This window comes from Aythya marila (assembly GCF_965140915.1).
Source record: "Aythya marila genome assembly, chromosome: 3".
Taxonomy (NCBI): domain Eukaryota; kingdom Metazoa; phylum Chordata; class Aves; order Anseriformes; family Anatidae; genus Aythya; species Aythya marila.
Window position 1 is genome coordinate 70,814,285 of NC_139044.1, and position 22,475 is coordinate 70,836,759.

The 22,475-nt window shown below is 36.1% G+C and overlaps 1 protein-coding gene across 2 annotated transcripts in view; it reads left to right on the forward strand.

Annotated features, from left to right (window-relative positions):
• The window catches only part of AFG1L (AFG1 like ATPase), a gene marked incomplete at its 5' end in the record, with an annotated part of 65,745 nt that overhangs the window by 14,529 nt on the left and 28,741 nt on the right, over window positions 1–22,475 (forward strand). For both annotated transcript variants that reach the window (XM_082757132.1, XM_082757133.1), the window contains 5 exons: window positions 410–461; window positions 1,083–1,184; window positions 2,439–2,569; window positions 8,213–8,312; window positions 10,627–10,685. In XM_082757132.1, coding sequence (XP_082613258.1) covers window positions 410–461; window positions 1,083–1,184; window positions 2,439–2,569; window positions 8,213–8,312; window positions 10,627–10,685 — 444 coding nt within the window. The remainder of the gene's footprint in view (window positions 1–409; window positions 462–1,082; window positions 1,185–2,438; window positions 2,570–8,212; window positions 8,313–10,626; window positions 10,686–22,475) is intronic.

Genomic DNA, 22,475 nt, shown 5'->3' on the forward strand with positions numbered 1-22,475 from the left:
GTGCAAGTCCTGTGGTAGTGCTTTATTTTACATCCTTTTTTTCTGAGCTTGTTTGAGGGAAGAGGGTTTATTTGGATCATGATGTATTGGAAAACATTTAATCATTTTTCTATGTGTTCTAGTTATTAAAAAAAAATATATACTTGGACCAGGGATGGAGATATTTTCACAGTGATCTAAGAAAAAAAAAAAACATCAGCATGTGTATTTGTCTTCTTTTTCTAAATTCACAGAAATACAACATGAGATTGCTTACCAATTCTGAGCTAATAATTTATTCAAGGTTACACTTTGCAGGCTATTCCTACTCAGGTAGTTAAATGTAGCTGCTTGATTACTTTATCACAGGTATATGCTTGCTTTTATTGTGCACCATGTTTGTATTTATTCTGCTTTTCTTGATTTGCAGCTCTTTGCAAAAAACAAACCTCCAAAAGGTCTTTATGTCTATGGAGATGTCGGTAAGTTTCAGCTACATCAGTTCCAATGGAATTTCATCTAAATGTGTGTTCATTCAAATTCTGAAGTATCTACAAAGTTGACAATTATGTAGCATTATTACTTTAATGATTTTTCCAGGATTATTTTTCTTCCAGAATATGATGTTAATTAACCCTATTACACCTTAGAAGATCGGAAGCCGTTTAATTAGCCTACACCAAACCTTGTCTGCATTTTTTGCAGTGTTACCTACTCACTAATATTTAAGAATGCAATTAAAGAATTTGAAAAGCAACTTGGTGGGGAGTGGGTCAGGGAGAGAACGTGTATGGCCTAATTACAACAGTGTAGAGTAAGAAAGCTTTTCAAGTGAAAATGTTGTTTTCTGGATGTCTATGGAGCCATTTGTGCAACCTTTCAGTCAACGCTGTTTAGATCAAAATGGAACAATAACAATGCAGTTGTTTGGGGTTTTTGAACATGAAACATAACCTTTCTTCCCCAACAGTCTGGCTTTGTACTTACTTTGTGGAAGAGTATAGGTTCATTAGTTCAAAGCTAACGAACAATCATTATTGTAATCAGTACATACTGTTCTTAAATTAACTACCTGTTGGGTGTGTTGTTTTTTTTATTTGAAGGTACAGGGAAGACAATGGTGATGGACATGTTCTATTCTCATTTAGAAGTAGAAAGGAAAAAGAGAGTCCATTTTCATGGCTTCATGCTAGATGTGCACCAGAGTAAGTGCAGATACTGGTATTTACAACAATTTTATGAACTATGGTAACTATAAAAAACCTTGTCTCATCTTCAGATGTCTAGCATACAATGTAATCTTACTTAATTTCTAAGAAAAAAAAGAAACAAATTAGAGAATTTTTGCAGTGTTTGCCATGCTGGAGTAGATGTTAATTGCATACTATTTCTCAAGTATCTTCTCAAATGTTTTGTGTACCAGATTGTATAGAGAATTGCATGTATGTTTAGGATTAAATCCTTATCTAGATATTCTTCAGTTACTGGTAAGCTTACGTGCAGTCTGAGGAAGGCAGCTGCTGAAAATGAATGATAAAACAGAAAGTAATGTGATGCTGTCACTCAAAAGGACAGATAAGTGTAAATGCTACATCATAGTTTTTTTTCTGTGATGGATCATGATTCAGAGACAACTAAATCAGTGAAGATGAATACTGTGAAATTGTTAGTGAATAATGCTACAATTTACAAGTATTGTGACAGCTGCATTTTTCTTGGAAGGCATTCATTGGCATAAACAACTTCTGCCCCTTTTACTGCCCTTGTTTTTTTTATCACCATTGGGTCACTGTTGACATTTTCTGTTTCTTGTCACTAGTGCTCTACTTCATTAAATTTTTAACAAAGCTGGCTTCTTACTTTGACCTTGGTTTGCCAAACACTTTTGGTAGGCTGATGGAATGCAATCTGTGGCATTAAAGTATGTATGTAATAACTTGATATCAGCATCATCTTGTTTACATTGTAAAATATAATTGCAGTAACTTTGTCTGAGTTCTTTTAACTAAGTATACCTCCAGAGCATGCGATGCACAGAGCTCTGCCACTGTTTTGTAAAATCTGAAAGGATTCTTTTTTTATACTCACAAGATGATTAGGACAGAAAATGCCAAATAATGAAGTGAAACTGAAGCTAAGGTCATGAACTGGAGCAAGATAAAACTAATTTATATCAGTTCTATAAATAAGCAATAGGTATTTCATATTAGTATCCAAGGGTTCTATGATTTTTATTTTTCATGTTTTGTAGCAAGAATATAGAAATCACAGTCTCTGTGGTTTTAGTAGTTGCCTGGATGTGGTTGAAAACAGTGGTTTTGCACTCCTGAAGTTAGGTGAAATCTGAAGGTTTTTTTAACTGCATTGGGCTGCTTTTTATTTTATAGTTAAATAATTTTGTTTTCCGTATTTTACAAAAGCATGAGAAATATTTATTCGCTTATGTCTCATCAACTCAGGAATACATCGCCTTAAGCAGAGCTTGCCAAAAAGAAAGCCAGGACTTATGGCCAAATCGTATGACCCTATTGCACCAGTAGCAGAGGAAATAAGCGAAGAGGCTTCCCTCTTATGTTTTGATGAATTTCAGGTAAGAAATCAGAGGTTACTCCTTGGCTTTTAAGGGAAACTTCATGACATTACTGTGAATCTTAAAAATAGGATATTTGTTACTACTCAAATAGTATTTGAATTACTGGCCAGAAGTGAACTATGGAAGTTCAGGAGCAGAAGTGATTTTACGGTTCGGAAGATGGTGTTAATTTTTTTATATTATTCCTGGAAAAACAAAAAAAAAAGTTATCTGTGTAGTTAGTACTCACATTAGTGGGTAATAATTAAAGTTTAGGTTCATAAGTGCTTCAGGACAGGAATTGTCATCTTAAAATGAGTCTGTACAGTGCCAGGACAGTAGTCACCTGATACGTGGTTGGTGTGCCTGGTCTTTACTGTGGCTTATATAGAGGAACAAAATGGTCTCACTGCGGTTAAGGACATGGAAATAACATACCAATTTCAATTTAAATTCTTTCCTAGAGTTACTGGAGGCTTTGGAGTGTCAGTGTCAAATTTTATCAGTGTAATGTACATTTTAAGAAACTCCTTTTCAATTAAATGTGAAAATTAAAAATAAAGTGATAAAATGATGTTTGCCCAAGCTAGCTTGCTTGATTCATTTATGTGGCTTGTGAATTTTGTTTTAAGGACATCACAGATTTAAGCATAGAGTTGCTTTATTAATTTTATTTTTCTGGGAGCAGGAGGTATACTAAGCAGCTCGATCAGCTGAGATTCTGAATTCCAAGAGAAACTGCAGGGGAAGAGGAGAACAGAGCTGTGTTGTTTCTCAAATCACCGCTAGAAAAAGAATCATCTATTGACTGTAAATTTTCTGCATTATGCTCTTAAATTAGCATATAACTGAAACAGAGCAATTTTGATCTCCTAGCTACTATTTATAGCCTATGCACAAAAGAAGGTAACCAGTTTATGATCAGCTCCCATGAATGGGATTTTTTTTCACCTTGTTAAGTAGTTGGTGTCTTTGGTTTAAGTTACTTCTGCATTTTGCAGCAAGGGATAATCCTTCGACCTGCAGTTTTGGAATATGCGGGGTTATTGCAATCTTGTTAGGAAACGTTTAAGAAAAAGTTGTATTTGAGTTATATTTTGCGGTGTTTCACTGTGTTAAAAGAATGTTTTCATGATCCACTTCTCAATTATGAGCATCAAATGTATTTTGTCAAAATACTTTCTCTAAAATACGTTGACTTTCCCAATTCAAATAATTACACCAAAATCTTGCCTTCATCTCAACCAAAAGCTGCAGATTGCGGTTTGGTTTTGTTCTTTGCTTTTGGCTTTGCTTGTTCAGAGTAAAACTTGTTACAACCAAGTTTAATATATTCTAACTCAATATACCTGCTCAGTATTCTAACTGCAGTGCTCATGGGTTTCTCTTAAAAAAAAAAAAAAAAAAAAAAAAAAAAAAAATTTTGAATGCTGTGTAGGCATACATGCAGTTGGATATATGTGGAGGTATGTTTGAATGGTTCATAAAGGCATCTTTGCTAACAGTAGAACAGTTTATTAGTGTAAATGTGTGATTTTCACTATTAATGTCTGCTGCTTGTTGCCGTGTTTGCATATTGTCTATCATCCCTAACACGTTTTAACGAGAGACTCTGGTAATTTTGGTGTCCAAATTGATTGCCTGCTCCCCCTGCTGACTTGCTTGAGGTACAGCAACCACTTCAGTTGTAAAAATCACCTTGTATAAAAATACTTTGGTGGTGGGTCACAGTTGGGAAAATAAGCATAAGAAATATGCATCAAAATGTATTTCCAAGACTGCATTCTTATGTGATTTTTAATGTATGTGCTTGTTCTTGATGTACCAATGGACTACATTCACAGATTTCTGAGCAGCTGTTTTTTTTTTTTTTTTTTTTTGGCTGATTTTCCATAGCATTAAATGCTAGGCAGGCTTTGCCTGCTGAAGAGGAGGAGCCCCAGTTTTCTGAGAGTTGGTGGAAGGCACTGAATTTGGAATAAGAAACCTTCTGCTTAAATACTCAAAGTAGCTGGAAGAGCAGTTCAGAGTGACAAAACTAACACCGATAATCCGGAAATCAGGACTTTCTCAGATGATTTTCCCAGTGGAGCTAACAGCCAGATTTCACTACAACAGCTTTTATTTTATTTTATTTTTTTATACTCAAAGAATTGCTAGATTAAAATAAAACTGGAAAGAGCTGGAAGGTGAGATTGTATGCTCTTCTGACTCGCAGACGGAGCTACTGTCTATTTTGATAGGTGGGAAGTCGCGCTGGGTCTGTAACTTGCTTGACTAAACACTTGTGCTTTGAGGAGATATCAGGAACCCTATTGAGATTTGCTGGGAACGTTTCAGGTTTCTTTCAAATACCTGTTGGAAAAAAAAAAGCATAAGCTGTATTTATGTAAAGATCAGACACAGACAAGGATTCTGTAACAGTGACAGCAAAAAGCAATGTTAGTGCTTGTATTTCAGATGAAACCAAATGTAGAACTTCAAAAGACAAAAAAAGTACTGCTGAGGTTTCAAATTCCTCTTTGACAGTGGGCTAAAGGAAACAGAAGTACTCTGAAGTGAGTCATGTTGCTTAGAGAAACCCCAAACAAATGGGGAGTTGTTTGACAAAATGACTTACACGAATATTTCAGGATGCTGTGAGGTAGTTTGTGTGTTCCAAAATCTTGTTAAGTTTAACAACAACAACAAAATGTCCTAAAATGTTGCTTTTTACAAATACTGAGATAGGCTGCACATTAGAGATGATGTGAAGCTTCTGAGCTTGTCCATGCTGAAGCTGGTGTTGTATCAGCATTCACCTGAGGTGCAGGCTCTCAGGTTAAAACATTGCTCCTTGTTATTGATCTTTGTCACACTGTGTACTATAAGTGTTAGTCCTTTTTATTTTTTTTAAACCACAGAAGTCTTGAACCGCTCCAAAAATGTGCTCATTTAAAACAACAGGATTGAATTAACCCATTTGTAATTATAATTTTCATGTTTCGGGACATAGAGGTTGGCCAATATAATGAGAGTAGTCATTGTTTAGTGATCAAATAACTCCACACAGGTAATTAGAAGCTCTAATTTTGCCATGCGACTGAAAGCTATGGTAGTTGGTATGGGTAATGAAAACAGAATCTGCACTTCTTGGGATGCTGAATGATGATACAGTGCTAGTATTTATGTAGCTTCAGTACCACTTAGGCTTTAACCAAACTACAATTTAGGGAGTTTTTCCTAACCTACATGCTATTAAAAGCCTCTAATAAAAACTAGGCTCTTATTTTTGTGCTAATACTAATTACTGATAATACATGCTTATGTTTGTCATTCATTACATGGAACTGTACCAATCAGTGGATGACTGAGTCTCAGGCACTTATACATGTAAATTAACTATTACCAATGTGTTTTTATATGTTTTTTGTTTTTTTTTTCTTGATATGAGCCGTAGTGAAAAGCTGCACTAGGTCATAAAAATCTTTTCTCTTAAATGCTAATGAAATATATCTATTCTCTCCATTAGCAGGCTCTCCCTACTGGTAATTTGTAGCCTTTGCTTTTGTTCCTTCCTGTAATGAATTCTGGACGTAGTGAAAGATACGAGAAATGACAGTGCTTTAGTTGCTGTCTTCCAGTTGCTTTATCTGGTAGAATTCTTCTCTTCCCAAAGCTCTGGTAGATCAAGAGAGCCTAAATTTTCATTCCAGTTCTCAAAATGGCTCTTGCTTTTTGATAGAGGTTTCAGGAGTTAATTTTTTTTGTAATGTGATGAAAAAAGCAGAATTCAGCATCAAATAGCAATTCTCATTAATAAGAGAAATTTTTTAATTGTTTTCTTTCATTCAAGTGCTAACATTGTTTCAGCCTTTATTTCCTAAAGGTAGTGTGCCTTAGAGTTTTTCTTTTTAAGCACAACATGGTAAAAAAAAAAAAAAAAAAAAATTAAAAAAAAATGCCACTACAAACTCATGGATTTAAAAACTTGTATCACAAAGCAAACCCAATAGCCAAGAAATTCAGGTATCTCTAAAATGCATATATATATATATATAAATTTCTTTTATGCAGTATTTTTTCCAGACAACCAGGAAAGTTCCTAAACTTTAATATCCAGAAGAAATAAATGTAGCACTAGGTGGGTGCATAAACACCTATATCAGACATACAGTACAATAGTGAATCATTGTGCTCTTTAGAGCTTAGTGATGAGAGATACACAAATCTGGGAGTGTGTTGCTGATCACATCAAAACAGTTTGTTTGTTTTTTTTTTTTAAAAAAAAACACATATTTTATAGAACAAAATAGAAGACATCTTTGGGAGAACGAAACTGATATTTACTTATGGTTCAACAGGAACTTTATTGCTTCCAGTCTAGCTGTGAGAAATGTAACCTGTGTTTCACTGTGTCTAATGTAAAATTACTTTATTTTGCTGCTTAGAAAGGTCTTTTAGAAATGATGGAAAAGGGGATCAGAAAAAAATATAGAGAGAGAAGTGGTTGGAGTCTTCTGTAGCTTGCATTACCATTACAACATCCACATCTAAGCTGGCACAAAATAGCAGGCCATCAATCTGTTGTGTCATGAATGCATATAACTCTCAGGATGCCACCACTTTTTAATTTTCTTAGAACTGGGGTCTCTGGTAAGGCAAAATGCAACAAGTGTCTGTATAATAATCAAGGAGAATGCAAGAGAAACAAGAGTTTAATGATAGTAAAGGTGATTTACTTATTAGGACCGCTGATCTCAGCTGGTGAACACCTGCAAAATATGAATTGCTCTTGTAACAATGCTTTTCTTCCATTCAGACAAATTTATTACTTTTTATTTATATGGAGTGGTTTCTGGTTTGCATTCCTTTTATTTCTTGGTACTGTAAAGCAAGTTAGTTAAGCTAAACTTAGATATTTAAAGAAATTTTACTTTATTGCTCATTGTTTAGCCTTTTTATTTCAGTATCGTTTGTTCCACCCCTTTTTATTTTTTGTTAGTGTTTTGTGCCTGAAGGTTAGAAGAGGCTGACTGTGCTGGAAGTGACTGCCGTGCCTTTTGATTATTCATGGACAGTAATAGAAGGCACTTAAAAAGAACAATGAAATTGCTTATTTTTGTGATGGGCCATCTGTTGAATTGTTTTTTGCAACAATCACACAATAGTATCTATGTCATATCATTCTATTTTCAACAGCAGCTGATTATGTATAGTTGGCTACTTGTCTTTATTTCTGAAGTCCCATGACCATTTAAATTCACCTCTGCAAACCTTTGCCTCAAAGGTAATAGAAATGTAAAGCAGCCGGTGTGTGTTTCCTTTCTGTTTTCTGTTTTTTTTTTCCACGTGGTTTCCAATTAATTAGGCCTCTTAAATGTTTAGATCTGTTTTCTGTGTCTCCCACCTGTAGTTTTATAATAGAAGTTAACATGGAATCATTTAGCAATTGGTAAAGATATGGTGGAGTTCCATAATAAAGAGCGGGCAAGTTTTGAAAGACTGTGGTACATTCACTGCTTATTAATTATCCCTTTTATTTTTTCTCACCAAGCAATAATTAGAATCTTTCTCCATGGCTTTCACTAACGAGCATTTTTCCTAGCTATAAAGCCACTTGCAGATCTATTGCAGCAGAAGCTGAAAGCAAAGATAAAACAAATGTGTTGTCTTCCGCAGGTCACTGACATTGCTGATGCCATGATTCTGAAGCAGCTTTTTGAAAACTTGTTCCAAAATGGGGTTGTCGTTGTGGCAACATCTAACAGGCCACCAGAAGGTAAAAACAAACATGTTACTAGTATTATCCCAAATACAATTAATCTCAGTATTTTACAAAACAATTTGATAAGAATTACACAGTATTTAATACTAATAAACCCACTAGCCTTCAAGAATTTGAGATGCTCCAATTTGTCCCCCGCTGTTTCATGTTCTCAAGGAAGAAAGGTTTTTCACTAAGTCTTACTCCTTTCTCATCTCTAACTCTACATGTTTCTGCCCCCTTTCCTTACCCTTCTGTGGTTTCTAATTTTCTATACTCTATCCAAACCAGTGGGAGGGAATTTGGGAACAGGGATGCTGAGGGTGCTTTTAACTGAGCAATAATTGCAATTTCCTGCACACGAGAACTTTTGTTGTAGTGTAGTCTTAGTAGTTAGCATAATACATGATTTTTATGCGACTTTTATGACACTATGACACATAAACCTGTTGGTTTATTTCCCTTTTTTTTGAGCAAACCAGATGAAATCAGAACTAAGATAGCTGGGTGAACTCAACAATGGTGCCTCATTCACTTGGGATCCAGCCATGTGTTTGTGGAACCGCTACTCTTTAGAGTTCACGAGTGATTCTTACAACTTGGTGTTACATCCCACTTCTTAATTTGTCAATTTATGGCAATTATTGTTATGTGTCTGTCTGAAAGCCATCACTTTTGCTAGCTACCCAACAGAGAACATCAAGAAAGGTGTCTCCAGAACTGAGCAACATTGCAATCCAGACATTGGTTGCTGCCTTTTGTTTTTTTTTTCTTTTCCTTCCTCTGTTTCACTATTCCTGTGTGCTTATGGTCTGTATCTGAAATACTTCCACAGAAAAGTGTTAGATTAATGCAGTGTATTTTACCAAGGTTTAAGATTGAATTCAGAGATTCTCCTCTTGTGGTTACAAAGGAGGAAAGTATCTTTTCCATTAGAGAGCAAATGCACTCAGCTGCTGACAATTAGTGATATGCTCAACCATGTTAAACTTCTCCCTCAGGGGAGCATGAGGGGGAAATACTGAGGTATAGTGTGTGAGGAATCCTGGCTTCTTTTCACCACCAAAATTACTGTTTTTTCCTCATCCTACCAAAACAGACATAATTAAAACCATCAAAACAAACAAAACAAAAAAACAACTATAAAACCTCAGACTTATTAACTAGAAGAAGTAACAGAAGTCACTTTATTATAGTAACGGCACACATTCACAAATTTCTCTGAGTAAATATGCAACTGATTGCTGTTTTAACAAATGTTTACCTGTTTTGGTTTATAGAAATATGGAGGATATGTGGCTTCATACAGCTTGGCTCATAATTAGGGTACAGAATCACCTTTGTTAATAATTTTCCTAAATGCTTCTGTGTAGATACCATGTTGGTTTCTCATGCAACCTATCTTCTGTCCAGCAGTATCTGGTAGTAGAGCATGAAAGCTTTAGCCTTGTAGCCTTTGGGCATTACGGTGAGTACAGGTGTTAATAACCTGGTGTGGCCTTGGATTGGGATTTTGGTGGAAGGTGTTCCTGCCTCCATCAGGTGTGGTAGTAGCCAGGTGCCTGTATACTCTTGGTTATTCCTCCTGTCAGCAGTAGCTGCAATACTGCCTTTTTATAGGGCTTCCAAATTTATTCCAAATGGAATAAAGCAGCACATCATACAATCTAAGTGGTAATATTTTCAATGAAGAAGTTTATGAATATGTTAGGCAGTTGGATAGTTTCTGGAGAGAACTTTATATAATTGCAGAGATAAATAAGACACAACATCGCTTTGCAGTTGGTTTTCATTAATTTGTATTTTCTCTGAGTGCAGATTTACATGCCTAACATACTATTCTTTTTTTTTTTTTTTTTGGTACTCAGTTGTATTTTGAACAACTTTGCATAAAGGTGTGTGTTTTTTTTCCCTCCCTTAGATGGATCTCCTTGCTTTGGAAACCTGGTAGAAGTACTTGGTACCTAGGTACTTAGTTTTGGCCTTATAATTATACCAGTTTTCACCCAGCATTACAAATCCTTTTTATATCCTTCTTAAACAGGCATAGGCCTTATTTCTTTTGCTAAAATCAGTTGAGTATCATTAGAGATTTATCATCTTTCACTCTCTGCCTTTTCCAGACTTTCTCAGGATGTTTCTTCCTTTCTTCCTTAAGAATGTAATGACTTTTCATACAGCAAGAGAACAGAAATCCATTTCAACTCTTTTTCCACTTGTGTTCCTTATCTCTCTAGCAACACAGAATTTTATTTGCCAGACTAAAATACAAGGTGATATTGGTATTAAGACTAAGTAGCAAAACTGGTACTGATTTTCTTTCTTTCAGATCTCTATAAAAATGGTCTTCAGAGAGCTAATTTTGTGCCATTCATTGCTGTGCTGAAGGTAAGGAGAATCACTTGTTAAATGCTTTCTGATTTTGCTTTCTGATTTTGCCTTCTTATTAACAATAAACTCAATTTGTACAGGATTACTTTGATACCAGTTTCCAGATTAGTTGTGTATGCTTTAACTGCTTGGGGTGAAAATAATTGAAGGTGAGGCAAAAAAAGGAGCTCTTACTAGAATTGACACGTCTTGAAAGCTGGGCACTTAGTATGACAAAGGTAACTTTTTGACTAACGTAGCAGAATTTGTTTGGATAGGACTCTCTATCTGCTGTGTATATTCCACATGACATAGTGTTCCTGTAACAGTGATGCTGTGTTGTACTTGTGGACATCTCAAATTTATTATGCTGTAAAAAGTTGGTATTCCTCAGGTGTAAAGAAATCAGTTGTGTATGTACCCTTCATTCAGCTTGTTTCTGGGTCTGTGCTTTTTTTTTGCCCTCATGTGGGTATTTGTGAGGCTTCATGCCATGGCCAACAAGTAGAAGTTCTGAAGCAAGCTCCCTGGAGACTGCAGGTTGTGGTGTGGCAGGTTAGAGTTGCTTCATTTAGATGAAAAAAATGGGGTATTCTTTTTAAATGTGAATAATATGATCAGGGTTTGTTTTGCTATTACAAAGAGCCAATGCTGAACTGATGCTTTAAGGTCTGGGGAAGTTGCAGATATTTTTAATTCCCAAAATGTGATTGTATTGTTATGTTACTGAAGGCTTGCAATAGCATTGCCAGCATCAACGCATGAATAAGGTGAACTATCTAAGAAGAAATACAAGGTAGAAGTTTAGGGCAGGTTTGGATTAGTGAGAAGAAATTTGGAAGTGCAGACCAGATGGATCAGTTGGATGCTTCTGCTAAGGTGGTCAGTAGTGAAGAAGGTAACAGTGCTTCAGACTTTCAGTGGGGCATGTTGGACACGAGAGACTGCTTCATTGCCTAAGCATCTTTTAAAAATCCTACCTAATGTTGACATTTGAGCAATTACCAAGTTCCAAAGTTAATGTGCCATTGACACTGGCAATGCTGTGTCTCAGAATGGCTGTGGGTGACGTCAGGGAGGTTACCACTGAAAGTGATTCCTATCCAGATGGCTTTAGAAAAGTAAGAAACATGAAAACAAATCAATAACTCTATACGCTTCAGATCCATAACAGATCCTGATCACAGAACACTTTCAACAATAGTAATAGTTCTATATGCATTTGCTTTGTGAAGTGTCTCATTACACTCAGTCAGCATCTACTGCAAATCTTTATTTTATTTGTTGTTATCCAGTATCTTCTATGTATTTTTTCCTTGTTGGATCTTAGTTTTCTTCCTTGATGAACGCAAAGCTGATTTGTTTCACTGATGGTCAGACATGATTAATATCTGTCATGCTTATTTGTAGCTTATTTTTTTTTTTCCTCCTTGTGGCTAGCAGACGAAAAAAGTAAAATGCGGTTTACACATACAGAATGCCTGTGTAAATAATTTATTATTTACATGCAATTTTTAGGAAGGACGTTGTGGATAGAATGCTGACAAAAGCCCTAAAGATTGGTGGGTGGGTTTAGAGTTGCAGTTGAGGATGGAGTAGTGTGAAAAGAAACAAGTGGCACAACTCTGGCTAGAGATGCACGAACATTACCATAATAATGAATGAAGAGAGAAATGAGGTTGCACTTAATATTCTATTCACAAGGACCTTTCTAAAATTCCCAATTACTTTTTGCTGTTGTTTTTTTCACCCCTACATCTTCGTGTGTTAACGCAGCTCTACATATATCTACCTTTAACATCAGTTCAGTAAATATTACCAAAATAACACTATTCTTTCCCAAAACATAATGCCTGAAAAGCAGATCAGATGAGGCTTATCAACAACTGTTCCTCTGACCTTAGATGGAAAATAGAAGGGTAGGGGCAAGGTATAATAATAATAAGTACAAATCTACATTTTTATTTCAACACATCAGAAGTAGGCATTGAAAACAAACGAATGTATTTTAAAGTAAGATTTTAATAAATGACCTTTACATTACAGCTGCCTCAGCTGTTCAGAATCCCATGTGTGGCTTTAGGAAATGGAAAGATGATATTTTCTAGGGTTTTGCATGAGAATGTAACAAAAATACTATGGCTGCAAACGTTTGATTTGCCATCTTCTGTACTTTCACCCCATTCTAAACCATGTGTGTCTTGTGTTAGTGTCCTTACAATCTAACCTGTTTTGTGGCAATGGCTTTGACCACTTGGACTAACTTCTGTCTTAGCTTTCTCTGGATTCAGAACCTCCTGCAATGGTTTTGCTTGGGGTTTGGAGGTGGTATTTTTCGTTGCTCTTTGTTTGTTTCAGAAGTTCTCTTTTTATTATCATAGATCTTAAAATAAGGCTTTAGCACAAAAAGTGATTCAACGTAGGAGCTTTGAATTCCTTTAAATAGCCTTATGAAGACAGGATGACTGGAAGATATCAACAGTACGTTTCTGTGAAGAGCTACTTCATTTGAAATAGCACAGATTTCAGGCTGTTTCTATTCTTCGTAAATGGAGTGAGTAGCTCCTAGATAACCTGATAAATTAAGCAAAAATCTTTCCTCATCTTTATATGATAGATAAACAGTTTCTGTCTTAGATCTAGAATTACCTATGCTAATCTTTGGTTGTTGTTGTTGTTTTTATTTTATTTAGATTATACAATTCTGGTATCTGTGGTTGAGTTCCTGTTTTTTTGCAAAGACAATTATAAACCAATTATAAACCAACTATAAACCAAGGTGGAATAAGCACAAAGGAGAAGCAGTGGTCTAGGAAAAATGTAGTTGTCCTGCAAAGTTTGCCTATGTTGCCTTTCTAGATGATGGACTACTGTGGACAAGCAATTGCTGAATGCCTATGGTGGGAGATGCAATTAATAAGTTGCTTAAGGCCAGGTAAAAGCTGCAGGTACTACAGCCTGTATCTGTAGTTGGACAGATGGTCCCTGTCCAATCTAAACTTCTCCTAGTGTTCTGATTTTTTTTAAGATTTTATGTAGCTAAAAATCTGATTTTTCAGGAATTCTTTCATCCTGTAACAAAGTTGTAGGTTTCATAAATAGGGAAACACTCTCCGTTGACTGGTTTGTTGTTGTGGCTAAAATTTTAGGACAGAATATTCTTTATAGAAGGGCTTAGTTTCTGCAGCAGAAACGGAGTGCTTCTTCAGTCTGTGCAATTTTATAAAAATACAGCTTTTCAGAGATAAGTATTAGGAAGGAAAATCTTTTAATTCTGTAATTGCAATTAGATTCAGTCCCTTCTGATTGAGCTTTTAATCTCGCAGCATCGCTTACAGAGAATTTTGAAGTGCATGAAACTCCCAAGTGATTTTTTACAAAGGCAGTTCTTGACGAGAAAACCATACGTATTGGTCACAGTTCGCTCAAATGCTTAGAGCAGAAATGCTCCCCAAGTTAATAGTCCAAATCAATATGAAAATATGAAAACTTTATCAACATTTTTAAGCTAGTGTGCAAATAAAACTATACATCTCCAGCAATTTGGTGTAAGATCTGAAGTCATTCTCTTCCAAAAAAAAAAAAAAAAAAAAAAAAGAAAAGAGAAAGCACACTTTATTTTACTAGTTTAGAAGTAATTTGTCAACAGTTGAATTTTTGCAGACAATTAATGAAGATATCTACATTAAATTTTTTTTTTTACATTATTTAATTAAAATATTTGCACTAATCCTTCACTATTCTGGAATCCTAATTTGGTGGCTAGATTGGTGTTTAGTTCTTCAGGCAAACAGGAAGGAAAGCTTCTCAAATTTTGGTGTGTATAAACTCAAACTTAAACTAGTGTTCTTGACGCTTCCAAATATTTCTTGTAGCCATGAAGTTTTAAACGTCAAGCCAAGTCAAAATACCAAATAATTAACTTCTTTTTTTTTTGTTAGAATTTTTTTTCCTGCAATAGACATGAAATATCAGAAAGTCCTAACTCAAAATCGGGAGGTTTTAGGGATTTATTAGCCTGCATGTATCTTCAAAAGGTATGGATTTATGATGATAATATAAAAAATCCATCTTTGGTTACCTGTATATTGCTTTAACTAAAGATAAAGAATCAATCAACGAGAAGTCTGTTTTCGGTAGGACATGAAGTTACTGTAAGCTTCCTATAATTAAAGAACTTTTTTTTTTCCTGCTGCTGCTAGGGACCAAATCATTATTTCTTTTTTTTAAACTTTGGTTAAAGTGACTCTTAACAATAAGCACTGCAAACACCTTTTGAACAGAAAGCAGTGTATGTACATGCTGTGCTCTGTTTGCTGTTTATCTCAAATATTGTTAACAATTCTATATTGACATTACTACCCACTCTGGCCAGTTCTAAATAAAATATACAGATTCTTCCAAAGCAATAAATGGAAGGATTTAAAAGTATTTTAAATTTCCAGGAACTATAGGTGAAAATATTTAAAATGTTTTGAGCTGTCCCTAAGGAAACTTGCAGGAGTTGGTTTTGTACAAAGGCATTTGGTAGATATAAAATTTCTTTGATTGTGCATTCGGCTTTTGTCCAACCACCTGTGTTAGAAATACAGGGATTTGTTGATTGGCGGATCTGCCTATTTCCCAAAAAAAAAAAAAAGTCATCTCATTGATGAAATTGATTTGTCAGTTTGCTCCATTCTAATGGTGTGATAGCCCAGCAGCTTTCAGTATGTTGAATAGTTAAAACCTGCTTTTGAGGTCAGTGTCAGCCACTCTGACCCCTGTGAACTGTCACCTGAGTCAGAATTGCTGGGATTAATCCTTTGATATTGTGATGGCTTCGCCTATCAATTGACTTTTTCATTACTGAAGATGTTAGGCCTTTTGTTTCCCTTCTTAGTATGTAACCAAGCAAACTCCTAAGTAGAAGGAGCATTTGTTCTTGTTCTCTCTCTCTCTCTTTGCAAGTAATAGAAGCATTCATCTTTTGTGAAGTGTACCTAATTAAACATATAAAAATAGAAAATATAGCATGATTGCAAGTATTTTCGTGCTGAACATCACTGTCATTTATGGGTAATTTGTGTGACAAATTTGTAAGACTTAACTAAAAAAATGTTGTATTTTGAAAGCAAGGTGTCGGAGTAGAAGTTATCAGCCCGTTCTGCATCCAGCCTTCAGAGTTCGTCTGTTTTAAATGTAAACGTGAGTGTTGCTTGAATTATCGGTGTAAAGCACTTCACTGCTACAGTATTTTTATAACGAGCCTATTGCTTTAGTGTGCTCTGCAAATATTGAGCTGTTCAGTTTGTTTACTTTCTATGACTGCCTTAAACACACGTGTGCACACATAATCTCTAGACAGTTTATTTAGATGCCGACCAAAACTTGATCAAAGGATAAAATATTTCCTATTGTAGCTCGGTGCGAGGCTCCCTGCCTCCTCACTTCCTTTAATTGTTGTTGTTTCCCAAGCTCTTGCTTGGCTGGTTTGCTCTTTGATTAAAATCAGTAAACCAAAGCATATCGTAGATATGGAATAGTTGATTCCTGCTGTATCAGGGTAAATTAGCCTAATTACACGTGGCAGTTTTATTTGCTTGTGATGTAATGTGAAATGAGGTCCTGCCTCCTCCCCCCACCCCCCCCCCAAAAAAAAAAAAAAAAAAAGCCCAAGCCAATTAATAAAGCTTTTAAGCTCTTTGTCACAGGCCACCGTGGAGGTCTGCAGAGAAGAACTTTAATCCAATAAACATTTCATTTAGATCATGAAAAGAAAGCATGAGGAGAAGCTCCTACAAGAGGGTGTTACCAGCAATCCTAGCCATGAAGAGATGTGAGGAATTTGCCAAATTAACCAAGCGGCCTTCATATTTAACACATAAATGTGTCAAAACTAATAATAGAATAATTTAATTTGAGTTGAACCTTTATATTGTTAAAATTCTAAGAAGCCACAACTGTTTTCTTCAAAGACTTCGCTGTTGAGCTGGATGGACAGGGCAAGAGGAGGTTGTGAGAAACCCAGATAGCAAATAACACTGGCCGAAGCTGGTGGAAAAAAAGAAAAAAGGAATAGATAATTAGGTGTAATTAGCGTGTTTGAATTGTTGTCTCCCTGCCCTTGGCTTGAATAAATTTCGGAGAAAAAAAACCCTAGTGGCGAAAATGCTTTGATGTAAGAAGAGTCATTGTGGTTTGGCAGCATAAAGGCAGTGTTTTATACTTCTCGCATAATGGTCGTGATACAGAAAGAGTGAATGGACTCTACACCCCCCAGTCTGCTTTACAGCAAGGACTTTTGGATTCCCTTGAAACAAAATGCATCAGAAGTTTTCAGTTGTTGGTAATGAGGTAGTAGACCTCATCGGAGCTAAGTGTAAGCCATCTTTAGCCTTTGTTTAGCTCTTTAATCGCATTTTTTTCTTATTCTGAGAAATCGAGTTTCGTAAATCAATACTAGTCTTTTTTTTTTTTTTTTTTTTTTTCTTCTTCCCTGCCTGCCAACAGTTCTGGCAGGAGCAAAGGCTAATACTGGGAAAAGAAATACAAATCAAACGTTAAAAAGAAAAACAGCAGCAAAAAAAAAGAAATCTTAGACAAATAACTTCAGGGTAAAATTTCAATGAAGTACACACACTGAGGTGAATTTGACCCTTAGCTTATGAAAAATAACGTTATAAACTCAGAGGGAACTTTTGGCTTTGTGTTTTTCTCAGAACAGCAAGGCTTGTTTATTAGCAGATTGAAAGTTACAGTCATTTTGGTTCTTTAGCAAAACAGAATTTATTTTTTTTTAACAGTAATTTCTTTATCCTTACTCTGCAAGGACTTTTTTTTTTTTTTCTAAGCAATGCGAAATGGAGAGTGTAATACTTACTGCATGCAAGTTTACTTTTTGCCATTCTTCTGTTCCCTGACTAGAAAAAGGAGAGACTACTTGTCTCCTACTCAGTACTGCCACATCTGTACCTCCTGGATTCTTGTACTTTTGTCTGAATATCTGAAATACTATTCACCCAACAATGCGTTTTAAGAGTCTCTGTCTGTATTCATGCAGCATTATTTTACAAGTTAATTGTCTATTTTTCTTCCTCTTAGGGGGTAGCTGATTTATAGATAGACGTTAAAATAAGTTACTGAAAAGCCGTACAATGGATCTTATGTTCCTTGCGGTAGCAAGAATAGGGAGGTTTCTTAGTTGGTGAAGTTTTGAGGGCTGTAATGTAAACTCGTGCAACTTTCACTGAATAAATTTCATCTCAATGCTACCTCTCCCAAACTCTTGGTTTAAGGTTTGATGTGTTCCTGTCACAAGCGTAAGACGTTTTACAAATTTTATTTGTCAGTATTTGACTTCCTAGAGCTTTGTGCCGTGTCCATTTAAAAATAGTTCAAAGGAAATGTTTGCGTTCTGGAGTTAACCTAAGCACGATTAGTTGCACTGACACTATACACTACACTTGGGTGGCATTTTGAAATTGTTCCTCAATTTTTTTTGCAGTGTTTAAAATTGGAACAAGCATGATGTTCCTAAGGCTATTGTAGCAATTTCCCGTGTTTCGTTATTGCAGGTAATGAAGAATATGGGAAAGAGACTTTAAAAAAATAAATAAATAAATAAATTAACCCCTTAAAGCACTGCACTATTTTTACAGAACAAGTAGGCTTTTGTACTTGAAGTTGATTTGATCTGTGAAAGGCAACACCTGAATATCATGCAAGACTAAGTAATTATGCCTGATTGTAGGTGTTTTTTTTTTTTCCAGGTATAGGTCACAGGAAATTCAGTTAGGGTAGAGAATGTACGAAGCTAAGAAATATGCAGATTTTCTGTTGTAAGATTGTGTAAAAATTATTTACAGTTAATACTTGCATAAAGGTTAGAAAGGTTGATGAAGTGATATTTAGTTTTGCTTTACTATTCACTGCGTGTCAGAATGTAATTATGACTGATTCATGAAACTGTCTTAGCAATGAACCATCTTTATTAAAATGCTGATCAAGACAAGAGCTGACAGTAATAAAGAATAGAACATTTTAGTCTTGTTGCTTTTGAATGATTGCTAATTACCCCAGAGGTCATGTATAGTGCTTATGAGGATTCATTGACATTTTCTTTGAAGTCTACTGTTTCAACAACATGTGAACAGGAAGACAAAAACTGTATGCATACCCAACAGTGCTCCAACCAAGTTTTTATCCCTCTCAAAATACCTGACGATTCTCTTTCTCCTTCTCCCAAGTCTATCTCACTCCCATGAGCCTGTATAGGCGAAAGTTAGACGTCTTACAAAACAGATTTATTTTTAACAAGACCAATTTTAAGCAAGCGTTGAAGGTCCTTCATCTGTACCGTGCTTGATTGTAACTACTGGCTGGTTTTCTTGAGGAGCTGAGCCCGAGCAAGGAAACACTGCACGCGTTTCTTGTGCTTCTCTCAGCAGGCTGTGGAGGGAAGGCAGGCTCCATCTGGCCTCCAGCCCATCTCCTGAGGCCCAGTCAGACCAGTTTCATCTTCTGAAACGTGCTGGCGATTGCCACTTGCTGATAACTTTGAGGCTAGGCCAAGGTTAAAGCCTACAGTGCATCCTGTAGGCCCAAAACCATATATTTCATGACACGCTGCGTTTTGGCTGGAGAGGATTCTTCTTCCACCAGAGTTACGAATCACTTGAGAAAATGCTCGTTGTAATGCTGTGGAGAAACCTTTTTCATGAAATCACTTAAGAAAGAATTTTAAGAACAAACAAATAACATTCTAGTGGATGATTTGGCACGAGGTGAAGTCAATTAACAGAACAAATGGGTAATTGTCGTGAGCTTTGTTGACCTGAGGAACTCTTCCTCTGTTGCTGGCTGGGACTCTCATGGTGTCCACATGTTGTATGATGTGAGATTTTTCTCTTTCTGGATGGATGTATGTATATGAGAAGAGTGATTGCCAATGAACAATTGCATTATTTTCAGGTTTGATGGAGGGAAGGAATATTAGTGATTCTCCATATTATTAATGGAGACCAAATCAGGAAGACAGGTAGGGGTTGGTTGCTGTTTTTTTTTTTTTTTTTTTTTTTTCCTTTTCTGGATATAAGCTAATATAAAGAATTAGATGCTGATGATACCTTTGAAAAGGGATGAGACCTGCGTGGAAGGTATAATTTGTTCTATTCAGAAAGAGTGGTTAGAAGTTGCACTTCTCACTTAGCTGTGACGGAAGACCTCAGGAAAGGCTGAGGATGTTTGGCAGGTGTGGAAATAGCTGGATGAGTAATGCTCATCCCAGGATGAATCACTCTTAAGCCTCTGTCACCCTACAGCCTCTGGGGGGGTCCTCAGGTAGGGTTTGTGTGATCCTGTAGGTCAGCAGGACAATGCGTATGCTTTTGTATGTTTTTTGTGCCATTAAAACTCAAAGCAGAGAATGACGATTGCATTGACTTACAGTGGTCTTAAATAAAATTGAGAGATTTCATAGTCATAGGGTGGTTGGGGTTGGAAGGGACCTTAAACCCTATCCAATTCCAACCCCCTCACCATGGGCAGGGACACCTCCCACCAGACCAGGTTGTTCAAAGCCCCATCCAGCCTGGCCTTGAGCACCTCCAGGGTTGGGGCAGCCACAGCTTCTCTGGGTGACCTGTGCCAGTGCGTATTTGCTCACCTGCATTATCAAGGGTTTTGAGCTGATCACAATATTTCAGTTGACAGGCACACCTTGCATTTAGTACAGCATCCTTCACGGACCCTAAGGCCATTTACTGGCTTTTCAGATTTTTATTTTTGTGATACATGGGGAAACAAACATGATAAATTGCAGGTTATCCATCTAACTTCGACTGTCTTTTGAAGTTTTCAGAAAAAATTGTTCCTGTACTTAAGAATCTGCCTTGTCATTTATTTTACATTCTGGAGTAGTTTAACTATTTTAATAGTTACTACTCAGGAATGCAGCAATAGAGTCATTAGAGGTGCTCATAGGAAGAAAAACGTATTCACATCAGTCTATGTTTAATAACTTCATACACAAAGTCTAATTTTATCTATTGTATCTGAAGACAGTCATTTGAGGTGTTCTGTCTCAAGTTGAGCCTTGAGGCTTTGTCTTTTTTCCGTCTGGAATAAAAAGTTTTTCTGCCACTTCAGTAGAAATGAGTGCACGATCATGTTGTATTTTTAACTTACTAATTGCGTTTTCAATTTTGTAATTGTATTTGTTCTTTGTATACATAAATACATAAATGACTTCAAAATAAGTTGTATGACTAATTAATTTTATGCATTTGAATTGAATAGGGTAAGTCAGACTTGAAATATCTCAGTGGAATAGAAAATCTGTTGGAAACTGAAAATGGTTCTACAGGAAGAGACTAGATGAGCTGTAGCTTTGATTTTAAGTGTTTATTTCAAAAGAAAAGTAGAAATTTAGCCCAAGTAAATGAAATTTGTAATTTTAAATCTCAGCCTTAAAAAAAAGTAAACCAATAATTACAATTGTGGCTTTGACAATTAAGTACTAACAATCTGAGGATGCTGGTTAGTTCTTTGGCTGTTGATTAGGATTCCGTGGTGGTGATTAATGAGTGTGAGGATGCAATCACATCTGTAGGGTTTAATCAGTTCAGTGCTGGAGAAGTTAGTCTGAAGACGGAGGGAGAAACCAGAACTTCTGTATGTAATGCTATCAGGGTTTTTTCCATGCTACAGGAAAACTAAGGGTACAAAGTAGAGAAGCCTATTTTTTTTTTTAATAAGAATTTTTAGGATTTGTGAATGGTAGTATTGTGTTTTTTTTTTTTCCCTAATTCCATAATAGAGGAGTATAGTGTTGTTGGCACCTACGAAGGGGAGAGAAAATGCATCATGGTACTCACGTGTCCTGTATGACAGTCAGTAGTTCATTCGTGTAGCTGTGAGCAGGATTTGTTTCTCCGTGCTGTGCAACCACGAATCTATGCTTTCATTTTTGCAATTCTGATATTTAAAGTTTTTAGCTTTGAAGAATATGATGTTTTTAGCATGTTTTATTTTCCTGTCACACATTTTGATTATAATGCTGTGTTGTTTTTTTTTTTTAACATCTAAAGCATTGACAAATATAAATGTTTTGCCATGTGTGCTCTGGTGAAACAGATAAGTGAATGTGTACAAGTACAGAAACAAAGAAACTGGGTGGCTAGCATTGCCTACAAAGGAAACCCCAAAAGGGAAAACTTTCAGATCTCTGCTCTGTGCATAGCTTCTTTGTGACCTTTTTGACTCTGGCTTTGAGTGAAGGCTCACCAAGTGCTGATCCCCCCCTTTAGAACAACCTTTACCATTGCATTCTCAACCTGGATGAGAAACGCTGCTGCTCCTGCCTGGTGGCATGGGCAATCCTCCCCTAACAGCCCTGTAGCCCACTGGTGCTGTTACCACACCATTTCTGTGGCGCACAAGCTGAGTATATATACTCAGTATGTATATTTACATAATACAGTGCCTAACACCGTAATTGTGAGCTTTGAAATGTTTCACTAAAAATAATTAATTGCAAGCAGCGGTAGATACTTATTTGCATGAACTTATAGAAGGGCTAGGAAGTTCTTGTGTTTTTCTGTCTATGTAGAACATGGATTGGTAGACAGTGGTTGGAGTACACTGATGAGCAGAGCAGCAGTCTGCATGGGGGAGAAAAAACTGGCTTGGAGGTCCAAGTCAGTGGTTTTGGGGACTGAATCTTTAGCATATTTTTTTTACTCATTACCAAGTAAAATATAAAGCAAGATTTGAAAGAGAATGCTAGTTTGAAAAATGGAAGACAAAATTGTGTTTGAAAGACAGGAC